At 31.8% G+C, this 18,705-nt stretch overlaps 1 protein-coding gene across 6 annotated transcripts in view; it reads right to left on the bottom strand.

Moving 5' to 3' along the window:
- LOC106059545 (disks large homolog 5-like) overlaps nt 1-17,190 on the bottom strand; it is a 38,609-nt gene extending 21,419 nt beyond the window's left edge. Inside the window, exons 1-6 of one of the 6 annotated variants that reach the window (XM_013217189.2) lie at nt 16,975-17,190; nt 4,000-4,348; nt 3,449-3,517; nt 3,117-3,213; nt 1,343-1,535; nt 229-438 (exon numbers count right to left, since the gene is read on the bottom strand). In XM_013217189.2, the coding sequence (XP_013072643.2) occupies nt 229-438; nt 1,343-1,535; nt 3,117-3,213; nt 3,449-3,517; nt 4,000-4,294 (864 nt within the window). In that variant the 5' untranslated portion in view covers nt 4,295-4,348; nt 16,975-17,190. Of the gene's footprint in view, nt 1-228; nt 439-747; nt 1,222-1,342; nt 1,536-3,116; nt 3,214-3,448; nt 3,518-3,999; nt 4,349-16,795; nt 16,954-16,974 lie in introns of those variants that run through there. The other 5 variants (XM_013217191.2, XM_056019632.1, XM_013217190.2 and 2 more) reach the window with 5 other exon arrangements.
- Between the last annotated feature and the right edge of the window lie 1,515 nt (nt 17,191-18,705).

The raw sequence follows: 18,705 nt of genomic DNA, 5'->3' as shown, positions 1-18,705 counted from the left end.
AATGCTTTAAAAGTCGTTTGTTTCGTTTTGTTTCCTCCTAAAGTGTTTTGAATTGCTTACAATTTAATCTTGATTAGTTTTTAAAACGTTCATATTTTTTTCTTCCTTTATAATGTGTTTTTACCAAAAACAATATTTTATTTAAATTATTTGAAAAAAAAAAGTCTCTTGATGACAAATGGCACTATGGAATACTAAACCAATAGCATGGACAGAGTAAGCAGTCACCTTTCTTTGTTGGTGCCTCAACTCTGACAGTTCATGTTTATCTTCAGCTCTCTGTTGTCTAAGTCCAGCTAGTTCCTCAAGCAGTTGGTTTTTCTCACTCAACATTTCAGCCTGCTGGGTTTTTAGTGCATGAATTTCTGCTGTAGCTTTGTTCAGGCATTGAGATTCTGCTTGATACATTCCCCTTAACTGTTTGGCTTCTGTAGTTACCTAAAAGCATTAGAATATATAACAATCATACATAAGAATAACTGTACACCACTCTGGAAATGATGAACATCTTATTTTGTTTATAATTGTGTGTTATGATTTATTCAGATAGGTAATATTTTCCAGATTATAGTAAGTATTTTGATTTATCATGTTTTTCACATCCAAATTTAGTAATTTTTTTAGACGATAAATTTTTATATTAGATATAAATAACCATATTTGATTTTATTGACTATTGGTGCAAGCATTATCCTGTAGAAGTCATAAAATTGTAAAATATGTTTATTGAACTAAATGAATGCTCACATTAATGATCAATCATATCATAAGAGTTTACTAGCTTTAAAAGTTGTTTATAGCGGTCATCACAGAAAATGTTAAGCAGTCATATGTAATGTATAAAAAACAACAACTTTCAAACAGTATAAGGTTATGATATAGAGTTATGTGCTAAAATAACAAGTTTGACATAAATACACTAAACTACATCCCATAATCAGGTCTGGCAAACCATGTTATTCTAAGGTACTTCTCATCAAGTAACTCTTGTGTGAAGGAGAAATAAACATGAAGTTCTAAAAATAATGCTGACTGAAAGAGTGGATGAGACATTATTGATTTGAACAAGTGAGCTGCTTGCTCAGCAACATTCTGGTCACAGCTGATTTCAACTACATCTTTCTTGGGATGTTTCACTTCAAAATAATATGCATGTAAATAAAAAGCAAGCATACAAGTTAAAGCCAGTACATAGCTGGTTATGGGAAGAAAAAGTTTATTTCAATCCATTAGATTTGTATTTTGGGTTTTTGGCATTATAAAAAAAAAGTGTTACTGTGTACAGGTTCATTATTTCTGAAGCAGAAGTACAAAACAATAGAATAAAAACTGAATATCCAACCAGTTCATAGCGGTCTCTCATTCCCATCATCTCAGCATTTTGGTGTTTCAGGAACTGCAACTCAGTAAAAGCTCTTTCAAACTGATTAAAGAACCATTCATAAGCTTTGTCTGGGTAGCCATGTTTAGGGAGGGCATCAGTGAGAGAGGCAAGACTAGGAGATGTGGGACCAACACTTACCCACAAATGTTCACTGGGAAAAAGAAAGACAATTGTAAGACTTAGTTTTCACAATTTATAAATAATAATAGAATTACATTACTTCAAACGTTTCTCTGGGCTAAGGCTTTACTTTCATGTTGTATTATTGACAATTTAATATTAAAAACAAATTTTCATAGAATTAATGTTTTTACTTTTTAATTTAACAAATTAAAAATTTTTTTTACACTGTGATAAGTACTTTCCTTACTCTAATAGGGAGTATTTTAATGAAATTTTCAACTAACAAGGCCTAAAACTATTAAAAGTTGCTAATCCATGTTTTTATTGGCCTAAAAGTGTATATAAAATAATAATATTTATCTTTATTGTCCGTAAGGAAATTTGTCTTACAATTTGTGCTTTACACCAAACAAAACATTATAACTATAAAAAAACAAAATGTACATTCACACCAGACTCACTCATAATTACATGTGAAAAGTTTATATAAGATTGTTTCTATTTAATGATTTGATTGCCTGTGGAACAAATAAGTTTTTGTTTCTGTCTTTGCTACCGGTGTCTTGTATCTCTTTTGTGATGGTAAAATTTTTAGAGCTTTTTTATGGCTGTTTGTCTCAAACAGCTGCCCAGATGGCGTTTGTTTTTTGCCAATGACTTTACCAGCAGCATTTAGGATTCTATGAAGTTTATTTTGTATTTTTAATGTTCAGATTGCCATACCAGGCAGTGATATTAAAACTTAAAATGCAGTTGTGAACATGATAAAACATAGCCAAGGCCTTTTCGCTAACATTAAACGAGGACACCTTTCTCAGTAATCATAATCTTTGCTGCCCTTTTTTGCTGATATAATCAGTAAAATTTAGTTTATTGTCCAATAGTACCAAGGTATTTAAAAGTTTGCACTATTTCAATAGTCTCTCCAGCTACAGAAACAATATTATTTTCCTTCTTTTCCCTACAAAAATCAATTATAATTTCTTTGTTTTTTTTTACATTTAATAATAAAAAAATTATCTTTACAGTATTTTTCAATGTGTTGTATTTCTATGTAATATTCATTTACATCTGAGCTCTCTGAGAGCAGGGCAAGAAGAGCCGCATTATCAGCAAATTTTGGGAAGGAGCATAAAGGTCTATCAGATTAAAAATCATTGATGTACAAAATGAACCACAATGGTGATTTCACAGCCCCCTGCGGAACCCCTGTATATATATACAGGGTGAGCTATTCAACCCAAAACAACCCGCAAAAATTCAAGGTCAGGAAAGAGGCGTCACCAATAGAAAAACGCATGGAAATCCCTCGCGAGACTTTTTTTTTTCTTTTTGAAAGTGTCCAAAATAACTTTTTAATGTACCAATATTGTCTCCCCCCACCCCCAAGTTTTCAAAGGATAATGAAATTAGTAGAATTTAAACAAAATATTTTGTTATTACTAAGCCAAAAATCTAAAAAAAAAAAAAAAAAAAGGGAATCTTGAAATAATGATTAACTATTCAATTGCACCAAGTCAATTCAAAATCATCTGAAGCAAAAAAAAAAAAAAAAACTATTTATACCACGTAAAGAACAAGTCAGATTACAAATAATAATTGCAATTACCGTGAGGTAGGGTAACTGCTGCTCATTGTACTGTTCGGATCATATTGATGTGATGGGATGATTTTTGTCTTTTTTGAGTGAAACTCTTGTTTAGCGCCTGCATAGTAGATAAAACAAAATAGAAGAAAAAAAGAGTAGACTCAGTATTTCACATAGCTAAAATGTGTTATAAAAGTAATATTTTCAAAACACTTGCAAGATTCTAAGTGCATAATGGAGAATAGGACTTATGATGGTTTTTCAAAGGTCAAATTATTCTCCAATGTAATTTAGTATCTAAAAACTGAGTCAATGTGTTTCAATGTGTTAAAAAAAAAGAAGATGAAACTCACCAGTACCAAGCTGCCCTCGACTGATGTCATCTTCAGAATCTGAGGTTATGGATGTTGAACAAGACTCAGCTGATAAGGAACAGAAAGATAAAAAATAAATAATATTATGTTCAGCCAATGGAAATAACAGTCATAGTTACAACCTTAGGTTCAATATTTATATTTGTTCCTTTAAGTTACATTTTGAATGTGAACTGATTAAAAATACTATGAGAGAATTAAAAGCCAAGAAAAAAAAATAGATTAAGATTTAAATATTTCAGTAAAATTGAAACTAGCTTGTGGCTATAGATATCAACAAAATGAAGATCCATACATAAAAAGTATGAACTGTGCCAAAATGCCTAATAAAAAGAAATACTCTTCCATAAAAAAATTTTTTTGTTCAATTCTGAAATTTAGTGTTACTTTTTTTCTTTAGAAGATGCACATAACTGCATTGTTATTTTAGTTAAATAATGAATGGTATATATATATAAAAACGTTAGTAATACTTGTTTAGGGAAGATAAAACCTATTCCCCCAATATAACGAATGCACAGTATAATCACCTTGTTGACTGCCACGACTAGTAGAAAATGGTGGTTCTGAAAATATGGAGGAAAGCTGTTGTTGGTACACATTCTGTAAGACAAGGTACAAACTCTGCAGAGCAGCGCTGTCCTTAGACAAGATGATGTCTAGGAGTTTACCAACTTTGGCTGGTTTGTTAGTCACAGACTCAACCAGTGAGATCTCTTTGTCACTAAGGACATTATCCTGTTGGAGATGGGGGTAAAGTTTTTCAGCATCAACAATGATCTCCAATTTAGAGCGATTAAGTTCGATGACATCCCGAAAATCCATAACTAGAAAAGCTTGGCCGCCTCAAAAATGTGTTTATGTGACGCTGCATATATCCTGAGGTTAATAAAGGAAAGAAAATAAGTACACTATATTCTAGAAACAAGTTAATTAAAAAAAAAAATCTTTTTTATAAAAAATAAAGCTTATCAAAGGGGAAGAACTGTAATATCCCGACCATTTATATCAATACTGCAGGAATAAGCTCCCTTTTTATATAAAACAAAATTAATTAATGACCACTAAATGATTAAATAAAACTAATTGGGTAATTTTATATTGATTTATGTATTGTCATCGACTATGTATAATTCTGCAAATAATTACCAATAATTAATTAACTAATTGGTTAATTATTTTTATTGATATATATATATATATATATATATATATATATATATATATATATATATATATATATATATATATATATATATATATATATAGCACCTTTGGTAATTTTTACCTTTTTTTATTAGCATTCTTTCTTGCATAAGGCAAGTAAAGTAACTATATATATATAGCACCTTTGGTAATTTTTACCTTTTTTTATTAGCATTCTTTCTTGCATAAGGCAAGTAAAGTATGGTATTTATTTTAATGAATGATAATGATTTATTTCATTTCTTTTGAATTTAGAGATATGACAGTGCTACAAAGTATCAATCCTTTCTCTATCTCTCTAAAAAAAAAAATACTTTACTTTACTTAGATCTATATATCTTTTTTGATACTATTAAAAGTATTAGGATTATTGTTGTTTTAAATTTGATTAGTGTCACATCTAAAAGGAAGCAGAATTGACGTAAGGCATAATAAAAATAGTGAAAAAGAGAAAAATTGCTTTAAAAATATAGAATTTGTGTGCTTTTTCTTAGTATGCTTTATTTGCAGCCTTTTGGGGAAATACAGAAAATAAAATACAAAGGTTTGATAGAAAGCTTGAGTTGTTTTTTTGCGAATTGCAGTGCTGAGGTTGTGGATCTATCAAAACTGATTCTTAGCAAGCACTTAGAAAGTAAAAGGAACTTTTATTTAATGCAGAGATCCATACAACAGTTAAGAGATCTCTTGATTAGTGTGTATTTAGACATTGATCTACCTAGAATCTGGATATCATATCTAATCTAATCTAAGAATGTAAGAAAAAAGAATTTCAAATTTGTAAGTCAGGTTGTTTTTTTTCCCTATGTTACCAGGATGACTTTACCTCTTCCTAGGGTTAAGACTATATTTTTTGGTCGCTAAGTCTAGATTCTAATGAGCCAGCCAACATTTATTCTGTTTTTGGAGCTGATTTATTTGATTCATAAGCCAAGTTGTTTGATTCCATACAAAAAAAATTTAATAGGGTGTTTGTATTAAATTACGATTTTTTTACCAAAATTTATTCCAAACAACCAGTTTTGGACATCAATATTAATGATCTAATATTATATTTGTTTGTTGTTTGTTGTTTTTTCATAGAGAATAAATGGGCAAATGTTTGGAGTGAGCTTGATACATTGAATAACACATGTAGTTAGATCAGATCTAGACCTACTAGATAGATCTAGATTTATATAGAGAGAATATAAAGGATTCAGCTATTAAGGCAAGAATGGTCATCCTAGCCTGTGCTATACTACAAGAGATCAACTGTATTAGAAATTTATTAAATGAATAAACAAACAAAAAAACACAATCATTTAACACACATCTTATCATGCAAACATAAAATAAGTCTTAAAGTCATGGTGGAAAAAGCTATTTAACTAATAAACTAATATCTTTAAATTATATATTTAACTTAATTCAGCATTTTTTCCACTAATTAATTCAAATTAACAACTCTTAGCTTAGGACTAGATCTAGTCTATATTTATTAAATTATTATTATAATTATTTTAGATCTAGTCAGTCTAGTAGTGTTAGTGTTAGACTTAGACTTTAATTAAGGCTTTAGATCTACTAATCATCTACTAATACTACTAATAATAACTAATAGTAATATTCTATATAGTTAATTATACACGTAAATATATTGATCTAGAATTAGATCTAGACCTAGAATTCTAGATCTAGTCTAGGTCGTCTAGACTAGGTCCATATTTTGAATTTAATAAACCATTTCATTTGATTTAATTGTCATTGTAAATTAGCTTTCAATTTAGATTTAGTCATAAATTAGGCATTGTAAACCTTAAACTAGATTTAGACTAGACCCCTTTAAAAACTAAAATCAACAACAGTCATCATGAAATTGCTCTGGCTATTTATCCTAATAATTACTAAATACACACTAGCTGAACACAGAACCAGATCTACCTTAGTCAACACTAAACTTAAAAAGGAAACAACAGTCATAATCAATCATCACACTTTAGATCAAAGCAACTTAAAAAATAACCTAACATACACATCCATAACACTAAAGAAGATTACCCATCACAAATGGAAGTTCTCAATCAGACACAGCAGAAATAAATACCTATCACTGTTAATATTAATAGCAGGGGATGTAGAGTCAAATCCAGGGCCTAGATCTAAAGATAGATGCAACATCTGCAAAAAAATATGCACCATGAAACAGAAAGCCATTCTATGTGACACCTGCGATGAATGGTACCATGCATCATGTCTCCATATGAATACACCTGTGTATTATGCCTTAGGCAACAAAGATGCATCATGGCACTGTGTACCGTGTGGGTTACCTCAGTTTACATCAGGACTGTTTGATTCCTTTGATGCAGACACTTCTAACCCATACAACATCCTAAACACCATCCCAAACCAAACTCACCAACCACTAGCCAGATCCACTCCTGTTAAACCTAAATCTACTAAAATTAATACAACAGCCTCACTAAACAAACCTACTAAAGAAGTAACACCAAAATACCTTAAAACCTTAGTAATAAATTTTCAAAGCATTAGGAACAAAACAGCAGACTTAGAAATTTTATTAGAATGTGAGAAACCAGACATAATTGCAGGCACAGAAACTTGGCTACATCCTGAAATTTATAATGCAGAAATTTTCAATAGTAATTATGAAATTTTTAGAAAAGATAGGGCTGATAATCATGGAGGAGTTCTTTTAGCAATAAAAAAACACTCTTATAGCAGAAGAAATTACCTTACCTAACTCAAAAAATATAGAATCAACATTTTGTAAAATTAATACCACCTCAACATCCCTAATAATAGGCAGCATTTACAGACCACCAAATTCTAGTTTAGAATACATGCAGGAACTATGTAATCAGATTACTACACTTAAAGAGACAAATAAAAATGCAGTTTTTTGGATTATGGGTGATTTCAACCTACCTGATATAAATTGGAAAACACTAACCATAGATAAACACCAAAACCTTAAGGACATAAATGAGCTTTTCATAGAAACTTTACACAACCTAAGTTTAGATCAAATCATTAAAAAGCCAACTAGATTAAACAACACATTAGATCTCTTCTTAACCAACAGACCTGGATTAGTAGTTGATTATGATATTATCCCTGGTCTATCAGACCATGAGATCATAAAAATACACAGTCAGATAAAAGCAGTAGCCAATACAAAACCCAAAAGAAAAATCTTACTCTGGAATAAATGTAACCTAACACAACTACACCAAGCTGCATTAAACTTTCAACAAACATTCTTATTAGAAAAAAACATTAACCAACCAGTCGATGACCTCTGGAATTTCATTAAAAACCATCTTAAAAGCATTATAGAAAATCATATACCAACTAAATACACATCAAACAAAATAAATAAATGCTGGTTTAATAATAGACTAAAGAAGCTTTGTAAACAGAAGGAAAACCTATATAGAAAATTTAAAGAAACTAATGCAGAAAGAGTTTACAAAAAGTATATAAAAATTAAACACTTAACCCAAAAAGTAAGCAGCAGCTGCAGAGTGAATACATAAACAATGTAATATCTAAAGATAACAACAAAAACCTATGGTCATACATTAAGTCTAAGAAAATGGAAACAACAGGCGTAGCGCCATTAAAAGATGAACATAACATAATACATAATGATAATGAAACTAAAGCAAACATTCTAAACAAATACTTTGCATCAGCATTCTCAGCCCCAGGAGACAAAGACATATTACTGAATTTGAACCAAGTAGACAACATAGAAGATATAGTAGTACAAGAAAATGGAATTCAAAAACTATTAGCCAACACCAAACCAAATAAAGCTTCTGGACCTGATGGTATTCCAGCTAGATTACTCAAAGAACTAAGTAATGAGCTAGCCCCAGTGTTCAAAATACTCTTTCAGGCTTCACTTAACCAGGGCAGAGTACCAAAGGACTGGAAAGAAGCTAATGTCACCCCCCTATTTAAAAAAGGAGAAAAATCTGACCCAGGAAACTACAGACCAGTATCACTTACCAGCATCACATGTAAAATCCTAGAACACATAATATGTAGCAACATCATAAACCACTTAGACAAACATAATGTCCTCACACCATACCAACATGGCTTTAGGAAATATAGATCATGTGAAACACAACTAATAGGACTAATTGATGATTTTTCAAAAGGTTTAGATAATAGTGAACAAATAGATGCTATCTTACTAGATTTTTCTAAGGCTTTTGACAAAGTTCACCACCATAGTTTGCTTAAAAAATTAAAATATTTCGGCATTAATGGTCCACTGCATCAGTGGATTAAAGACTTTCTGATAGGGAGAGAACAAACTGTAATAATAAATGGTTCTAAATCAACACCGATAACAGTAAACTCAGGTGTACCTCAAGGAACAGTCTTGGGTCCACTACTATTTTTAATTTACATAAATGATTTACCAAATTGCATTACTTCAGGAACAAAAGTCAGATTATTTGCAGACGATTGCATAATATATAGAACAATAAAAACAACACAAGACACAGATATTTTACAAAGAGAATTAGATGAATTACAGAAATGGGAATCAAATTGGAGCATGTCTTTCCACCCTGAAAAATGTCAGTTGTTAAGAGTAACAAAAAAACTAAAACAAATTAATTCCACTTAACTTATTCATGGCAAACCAGTAACACAGACTAAAAATGCAAAATACCTAGGTGTTATAATAAATGAAAAACTGTCATGGAATCCACATATTGATGAAACTACAAAAAAATCAAACAAAGCATTAGGATTTATTAAAAGAAATTTCTATAAATCAAACAAGAACATAAAACTAAAATGTTATTTAACCTTGGTTAGGCCAATAATAGAATATGCATCCTCTGTTTGGGACCCCTCAACTCAAGAAAACATTAAGAAACTAGAACAGACACAAAATAGAGCAGTGCGATTCATAACAAACGAATATTCACATTTGACTAGAGTAACACCTTTAGTAAAATCACTAAATTTAGAAAGCCTTCAGGACAGAAGGCTCAAAAGTAAAGTAGCAATAATACATAATCTTCAAATACAAAAACAAAATTTAATAAAATACTCTGAAAGACACAAAGATAAAGGCACTTTCCTCGTCCCATATGCTAGGACAAATTTGTACAAATACTCCTTCTTCCCTAGTGCTATTAGAGCATGGAATGGGTTGCCTGAGCTAGCCAGGAAAACCAGTGACTTGCCAGAATTTAAGTCATTGGTTAATATGCATGACTAAATGACGCGTAGGACGTAATCATCTTCTTTTTTGAAGTAACGTCTGTATTATATAAGATAAGATAAGGAAGTCACTGTCCCAGTGACCTAATTTTGGTAGAATAAGTGTGTTCAAATTTTTATTTTGTGTTTGTATTTATGCATAATTCCAAAACATCTTAATGATTTAATGTGAGGGGTGATGCCTGGGGATCTTAAAATTTAGTTAATGTTAGTAAAGAATTAATATCTGAGTTTATTGAGGCCTAAATATAAAGACTGTCCGAAATAAATAATGGTGTCAGGAATCAAATAATGTGGGTCAAATTTGTCCGAATTAAATGAAAACACACGGCCTCTTTGACCTTAAATATAATAAATATAGATTAGGGGTTCAAATATAAGTAGTCATCCTTATTCTCCTTAAACTTCGGAACATTTTGATACTTCCTTTTCTTTTTTATGTCAAACCCTTTTTTTTATCAAATAATGAACTGTCGAAGTCAATCTTTGAATTTTTGGCCTATAGGTGTCTGAATAGCATATATTCATTTATATTTTATTAGTTTAAATTCAATTTCTATTTATTTAGTAGAGATCTATTTTAGATCTAGATAAGATGGAATTGTAACTGTAACAATTTAAACATAATAGAGTCAAATTGATTTATGATTATTATTAGACCTAAAACTATGAGAATGAAATCATATATTTATCATATTATAATAAAAGTTACCTAGGATCTATCTATAGTAACAGACGCCAATCGAACACCTTTATGTTAAGATACTTATCAAACACCCCACTGTATTTCTTAAAATTCTTTATTTCGATGATTATGATGAAACTAGGCCATTCCTATTGTGCATCATCCATTTCTTTATAGTTTAGACATATTTAGTTTCATTTTCACCCAAAGACAATTTTTTAATTATATACAAAGTGCATTGGTATATAAAAACGTCACTTTTGTTGACCTCTTGGAAAGAATGAAGTAGGTCACAGGTTAAGGGTATTTTTTTAATGCTAATGATGCTTCAGCTCAACAAAACCTATATATATATATATATTATGTTTCTTATCAGGCTGAGAAATATGTGCAATTATTTTGTTACGTGCGCATCTTAGTGTGAATGTGAAATGGTGCAATTGCGTGTTGAAAGGAAGGAGGAATCAAAATGGAGGAATATGACCAAGAAAGTGTTTTCAGTATTAATAAAGATTAAAGTATTTATAAACTGTGATTTGTCGTTTTCATGTCTAAAGAGTCTCATCCAATATGAAGACGTAACAAGTGGCGCCCAACGCAAAGGTAACCCACGTATCCCTCTATTCACAGGGGATCTCCTGTCAGCAGACAGTAGAGATAGTATAGTCTAGATCTAGAGACAGGAGAACATTCGATTCGATATTATTAGTAATCAACTATGGCGGACAAGGCTGAGGTAGCAGCGTTGAAGGAAGAGGGAAGGTTGTTGGAGCTTGAAGGGGCAGAACTAAGAAAATACATACAAGAAAGGTTAATGGAGAGGGAGAGATTAGCGATGGAAAGAGACAAAGAAAAGGAGAGATTAGATAAGGAGGACAAAAGAGAAAGGGAAAAAGAAAAGGAGAGATTAGCGATGGAAAGAGACAAAGAAAAGGAGAGATTAGATAAGGAGGACAAAAGAGAAAGAGAAAAAGAAAAGGAGAGATTAGATAAGGAGGACAAAAGAGAAAGAGAAAAGGATAAGGAGATAGTAGCAATTGAAAGGGAAAAGAAAAATGAATTGGTCGCCATTGAAAGAGAAAGATTAGCATTTGAAAAAGAGACAGCAGAGAAAAAGTTAAAAACAGACCAAGGAAAAGAGAATGATAAAAGAAAGAGTGACTCTACAGGGAATTAACTGGCAAAATATAAAGGTTTGATATTCAACGAAGACAAAATGGACATAGACATTTTTTTGAAGAAGTTCGAGATAGAAATGAGAGAACTGGAGTACCCTGAAGACAAATGGACATTCTTATTGTCGAGATCATTTACAGCGGAGGTGCCTTCAAAAATATGTATGAACCAGGGTAACTACAGCATTGTGAAAGAACAACTACTTAGAACTTTCGGGAAAACAGAAGCTTTCTATCGCCAACAGTTTGTTAATTGTGAGATAGAACCAGAGGATGACCCGCAGACCTTCTTGGACAAAATGAGCAGCCATTTCGATAACTGGATAGAAACCGCTGAGGTAGAAAAAACCTTTGACAGTCTTAAGACATTTCTCATGCTGGACAAAGTGATGTACGAGTGTCAGGAGGAATTAAAAATATTTCTGTTGGAGAGGAAACTGAAATCCATAGAAGACATAGTAAGACTGATAAGGGCTTATAAAGTGGCACATCCCGAGAAGAAATTATCTAGAGGCAGTGATATAGAAGAAATAGTTGCCTTTAACAGAACATGTGAGACACAGAATAACTCTCACAGAACAAGGGAGACACAGGATAGACAGTATAGAAGTGGTACATATGAAAGACAAAATGATAGCCGCAACGGAAGATATCAAGGAAACAGACAGGAAAGAAAGGACTGGGAGAAAGGTAGAATAGAGCAAGGCTTATCATTGTCATCTGATACTGGAACATTGGAGATTTTTCAGACATTCGTAGGGAACAAGGCAGCCAAGACCATCAGGGATACTGGGAGCACTATTATTGGAGTGAATAAGAATTTAGTGGAAGACCATGAATATACAGGCGAATCTAGGAAGTGTGTTATGTTTAATGGGAATATTGTACAATTACCGATTGCTAAAGTTAGTATAGACACACCGTATGTTAAGGGGACAGTGGAAGCTTGTGTTGTAGATCAGGGTGAGATAGATTTAATTATTGGGAATATTCATGGGGTGAAAATATGTTCAGTAAGGGAGATTGAGAATTGGAAGAAATATTATGGGATAAAGTCTACGCGAGGTAGAAATGGGGATGTGGAAGAAGACATAAGATCTCATACATCAGATGACATGGGCAGCAGAGAGCACGAGAAGAAAGAATTAACAGATAAGGTAGAAAGCAATGCAATAGGAATGGGTCCAAATCAAAGTAAAGTAAGGCAATCAGTGGTACAGGGAAAGCGATATAAGCCCACATACAGACGTACAAATCCATACATCTTATGCTTTAATTGTGGGAAAAGGGGGCATATTAGAAGACAGTGTCAACAGTTAATTAGAATTAAGGATTCAAGGTACAATAGTGAAGAGGCGTATACGAGAAAAGAGAGGGATATTAGCAGCCTAGAAAACAGTACAGCTAGATCATTAGGTAGTAGAATCACAATGGGACATCATTGCAAAGGAGGGAAGCGGAAAGGATGGCATGTCAATAATGTTAGAATTATATAGATATGATTAGAAAAGGTAGGAATGATGGACATTATTTATTGTTCTATTCTACAATGAATAAATATATGTGTAATGAATTGAATATTGTTGTTACAATATGCATGGAGCAAGATAGACTTTGTTTGTTAACTATTTGATTACGACTGGAATGATGGTGTTTTGTACAGGCATACAATTATGAGTGGGGAGTTGTATTGATAGAAATATGATTACTTATAGATAAATGTTAACAGAAGTGGTTTCAATTGCTCATAATAACAGTTATTATTGTGATGAATATAATTGTTATTTCATGTTGGGATTGTATTGGTATTAACATGACATTGTGTTTGATTTCGTTTAGTTATTACATTATGGTTTTATATGTTACCGATTTTTTTTAACTTGGAATAGTCTGATAATATATTCAGTGATTTGTATTTTGGACGTTCGATGTGCATCGAACTTGTTAAACAGGGGGGGTGTTACGTGCGCATCTTAGTGTGAATGTGAAATGGTGCAATTGCGTGTTGAAAGGAAGGAGGAATCAAAATGGAGGAATATGACCAAGAAAGTGTTTTCAGTATTAATAAAGATTAAAGTATTTATAAACTGTGATTTGTCGTTTTCATGTCTAAAGAGTCTCATCCAATATGAAGACGTAACATATTTGTGGAGTCTGTCCCTTGCTTCCCAAACATGAAACTTGAGGTGAAATAGAGAGGGTTTAAAAAATAACACTCTTAAAACACCATACTTCTCATGTGTTCGAGAGTTTCTTAAGATGTTCGATTCTTGAAGGTAGTGGTAAAAAGATGTTAGAAACTTCAAGCATCTTCTTGAAATCATCGACCTGACCTACTTTAACATCAAATATAATTTTAACTAGACTCCTATGAGACAAATATGAATAGTAATACAATAAAACAAAGACCTTGATATAGAGGTTCAATCGGTTCACTTTTTATTGTTAAAACTTTTTTATTTGAATGTTTACCAAATTACTACTATATTGCTACTGCGCATGCACCTTTTTTCTTCACTTTTGACACATACTCAAGAGGTGTGGAATTATTATTTTTTACTACCCGGTAGTGAAGGTAATGGGTCATGGGCTTATAGCTGTCTGATGGCTCATCAGCTCAAAGAGACTATTTGAAGTTGTGGAGCATGGGAAAGGTGGCAGTAGATGGTGTTCTTGCTCTGGAGTAAAAAGTAAATGACTTCATAGTCATAGTGAAAATTATTCTATAAAAAAATTTGTTTTAGATTATATATTTTCATTGATCTGATCGAGCCTTCCATCAGCCCGATCGAGCTTACTAACTAGGGGAGAAATCTGATAGAGGGAAAATACCCACCCTACACCACTTTGACCTCATTATATTTAATTTTAACTAAGCCTAGTGATACATCAGATCTATTTTTATAGACAAAAGAACGAGGAATTCAGAGATACCATCAGTTTTTTCATAGGTCAGACCATTACGGTGCTAGATCTATAAAAATCCAAATGTGATAGATCTAATTGCTGCCAGCGGGCTTAATCAATCACAATGCGATCGAACTTTGCACTTTACTCTATTAGTCTTTATGGTAATAGTTTAGATGCCCAGATACCTTTACTGACCACCATGTTGTTTTTTATGTTACTTCTTTTTTCAATAACTTTTTAAAAAGAGATTTCTGTTCTTATGCTGTCAACTTATGCATTTTTAAGTGTATTTACTGAAATGAAGGTCTAAAAAAATGTTAATAATAAATTGATGAAGTTGTTTCTTCATTTTTTCAATAACTTTTTTTAAGAAAGTTTTTTGTTCTTATGCTATCATTTTAAATGAATTTTAATATTAGATCTAATAGCTGCTAGAAAGAAAGACAAAACAGCAACAGAAAAATGTTGGCAAGTAATTCAAGGGAGATAGCCTAGTATTAAGCCTTAAAACCAAAATGGCGTATTTCCAATGACAATATATTTATATATATAGTAGTTTATTTATTTTGGACATTACATGAATTCGGACAATCGATGTTTTTGTGGTCGTTAAATAATTATTTTAATATTTATTATAAAACTAGCACGCTGTATAATATGCTTGTCCATTTTCTAATGATTCTGACCCCATTTCCTTTCATTTAGCTGTTATTTTATGTAAGAAAAACGAATTTCAGATGTGTAAGTCAGGTTGTTGTTTTTTCCTATGTTACCCGGATGACTTTACCTCTTCCTAGGGTTAAGACTATATTTTTTGATTGGCTAAGTCTATACTAATGAGCCCGGCAATATTTATTCTGTTTTTGGAGGTGATTTATTTGATTTATAAGCCAAGTTGTCTGATTCCATACACAAAAAAAATTAATAGGGTGTCCGAATTAAATTACAATTTTCTTACCAAAATTTATTTCGGACAGCCAGTTTTGGACATCAATAAAAATGATCTTATATTATATTTGTTTGTTTGTTGTTTTTGTTTTATAATAGAGAATAAATGGGCAAATGTTTGGAGTGAGCTTGGTACATTGAATGAAGTTAAATGCTTAGATCTAGACCTAATAGATAGATCTAGATTTATAGAGAGAGAATATAGAGGATTCAGTTAGGCAAGAATGGCTATCCTAACATGTACTATACTACAAAAGATCATCTGACATCTGTATTAGAAATTTATTAAATTAATAAACAAAAAACACAAACATTCAACACACATCTAATCATGCAAACATAAAATAAGTCTATAAGTCGGTATAGAAGTCACTATCCCAGTGACCTAATTTTGGTAGAATAAGTGTGTTCATATTTTTTCTTTTTGTGTTTGTATTTATGCATAATTCCAAAACATCTTAATGATTTAATGTGAGGGGTGATGCCTGGGGATCTTAAAATTTAGTTAATGTTAGTAAAGAATTAATATCTGAGTTTATTGAGGCCTAAATATAGAGACTGTCCGAAATAAATAATGGTGTCAGGAATCAAATAATGTGGGTCAAATTTGTCCAAATTAAATGAAAACACACGGCCTCTTTGACCTTAAATATAATAAATATAGATTAGGGGTTCAAATATAAGTAGTCATCCTTATTCTCCTTTAACTTAAGAAGATTTTGATACGTCATTTTCTTTTCTATGTCGAACCATTGTCAAATAATGCGCTGTCAAAGTCAAACTTTCAAATTTGGGCCTATAGGTGTCGGAATAGCATAAACTACTCTATATGGTAATAAGAAATAAAACTTAAAAATTTATATTTTAAAAACTATTTATCTCCAAGGAAATCAAATTACATATAAATTTGTAATCTTCATTTTTTTCTGCATATATTCTTAAAATATTATAAGAGAAACCTGATTTAGCGTTTCTAGTCTCGTAAACTAATACCAAAATTAGATATATCTTTATTAGAGTCTAATAACTATTGTATATTCATATATATGAAATTGAAATGAATATATCTACTTTTTAAGACAAATCAAATGAATGAGGTGTTCACAGTGTCACACTAGTCACAGATACACATACACTTCATACAGTTTTTTCCTTACGGAGATAAACAAATTCAAACATAAAAAATGTCGGCCACTGAGCTTAACTTGTTCGATTGGTGTCAGTTACTCTAGTAACTCTAGTCTAGTGTCTCTAGATCTAGTCACTTAAAATGAAAAGTTTATAATTTTCAGTTTTTGACATCACTTCACAACTGAACCTACAATAATAAATAAGAAGCTTTCAATTTTGAATATAGATCTAGATCTAAGTGGCATAATGTTTGCCTGCATGTTTAGATATTTTTCTCCATTCGCTGATTGCCATTTCATAATGTGCAATCATATTACTGCTCTTTGAAATATTCTGAACATTCCTGACAATAACAATCGGACAGAAATGTGTCCGCCATATTGGATAGGGAAGTTCGTTCAATTTTCCAAAAATGGAAGCATTGGGTCTGACCTTGAATCATAGCTACATGAAAATGAATTATTCTTTAATATGATTTCTTTAAAGTAATAAGATCTTAATATATCTTAATTTATTTTTAGAGGCGTCAATATAAGTCATAATTATCTATATCTACAATTAATTAATTGTTCCTATAGTTAAAAAGTTTAGTTTTAAACAACAAGGGAATCCCTCTGAAACTTCCGGGAAAGCAGGAGGGGGGGGGGGGTTGGAGGGGTGTTTGATTGAAGAGAAAAGTCTTCTGAGCAGTAGAATCAAGATCTTTCGTCTAGATAAAACTATCAATTTCAGTCTACATGGAATGGATCTTGACATTCCACAATCTTATATAGATTTAGAGCTAGACAAATCCTAGCATTTTTTTAATAACGATGCTGATATTGTGTTTGTGTGATCTGAGTGACTGCCGCACGCTCGTCTGTCACTTCATATTTAAATAAATAAATGACAAAACAAAACAAAGAACAAACTTAGACTATATTGTTACAAATATTACAGTCGTTTAAAAAGCATCCATATTAACTGCTGCTAATATTACATGGTCTTCAAAATTATTTTGGTGTAATAGCTAGGGTAATGTGGGTCAAAAAGCCACCTTTAAGCTTATATGGCCTAGCTGTAAATCAAGTTCAGATGATGACATGGTTATGGGAATTCATAGCGCAACGGCACAGTTTCTGGGAAGCGATCAGAAGATTGTTGAAATTATAATAAAAACTGAATCTGATGCTAAATTGAAATCTGTAATTAATTGTATCAGAGAAGGTTGGCCAAAGTTAAAAACTCAAGTTCATGAAACAGTAAAAGTGTATTGGCCATTAAAAGAAAGTATTCATGAAGAGAATGGAATATTGTAAGAACAATTATAATTTCTTTAAGTATGAGAAATGCAATTCTCAATAAGTTGCACACAGGTCATTTTGGTCTTGAGAAAACCAGATCGAAGGCAAGACAGAGTATATTTTGACCAGGATTGTCCAAGGATATTTTTTCGACAATAATGAAATGCTCAACATGTGTAACGTTCAAAAGAAATAATGTTAAAAAAAAAACTGCTACTTTATGCTGTACCAGACAGACCATGGAAAAAGGTTGTGACTGATTTTTTTGAATGGCGAAACAATGACTACTTGCTAGTTGTGGGGTATTTCTCCATATACCCTAAATAAAGCGACTTGAAAACAAAACAACGGAATGTGTTATCAGGGCACTGAAAGGTATTTTTGCTAGACATACCAGAAGAAACAATGAGCGACAATATGCCATTCAACAGTTACAACTACAGACAGTTTGCAACTGAATGGGGTTTTAAGATAACCACATCAAGCCCCAGGTACCCTCAATCAAATGCTCAAAGTGCAATGAGGTGTATGTTGGTATCGTTAAGCAGATATTCAACTGTTTCAACAAAGCACACAAAAGTGGGAAGGATCCATATCTCGCGATGCTTGAGCATAGAAATACTCCAATAAGCGGACTGC

Source organism: Biomphalaria glabrata, chromosome 2, assembly GCF_947242115.1.
Source record: "Biomphalaria glabrata chromosome 2, xgBioGlab47.1, whole genome shotgun sequence".
NCBI lineage: Eukaryota > Metazoa > Mollusca > Gastropoda > Planorbidae > Biomphalaria > Biomphalaria glabrata.
The sequence above is the reverse complement of the archived record's forward strand: the minus strand, read 5'-3'. Positions and strand labels throughout refer to the sequence as shown.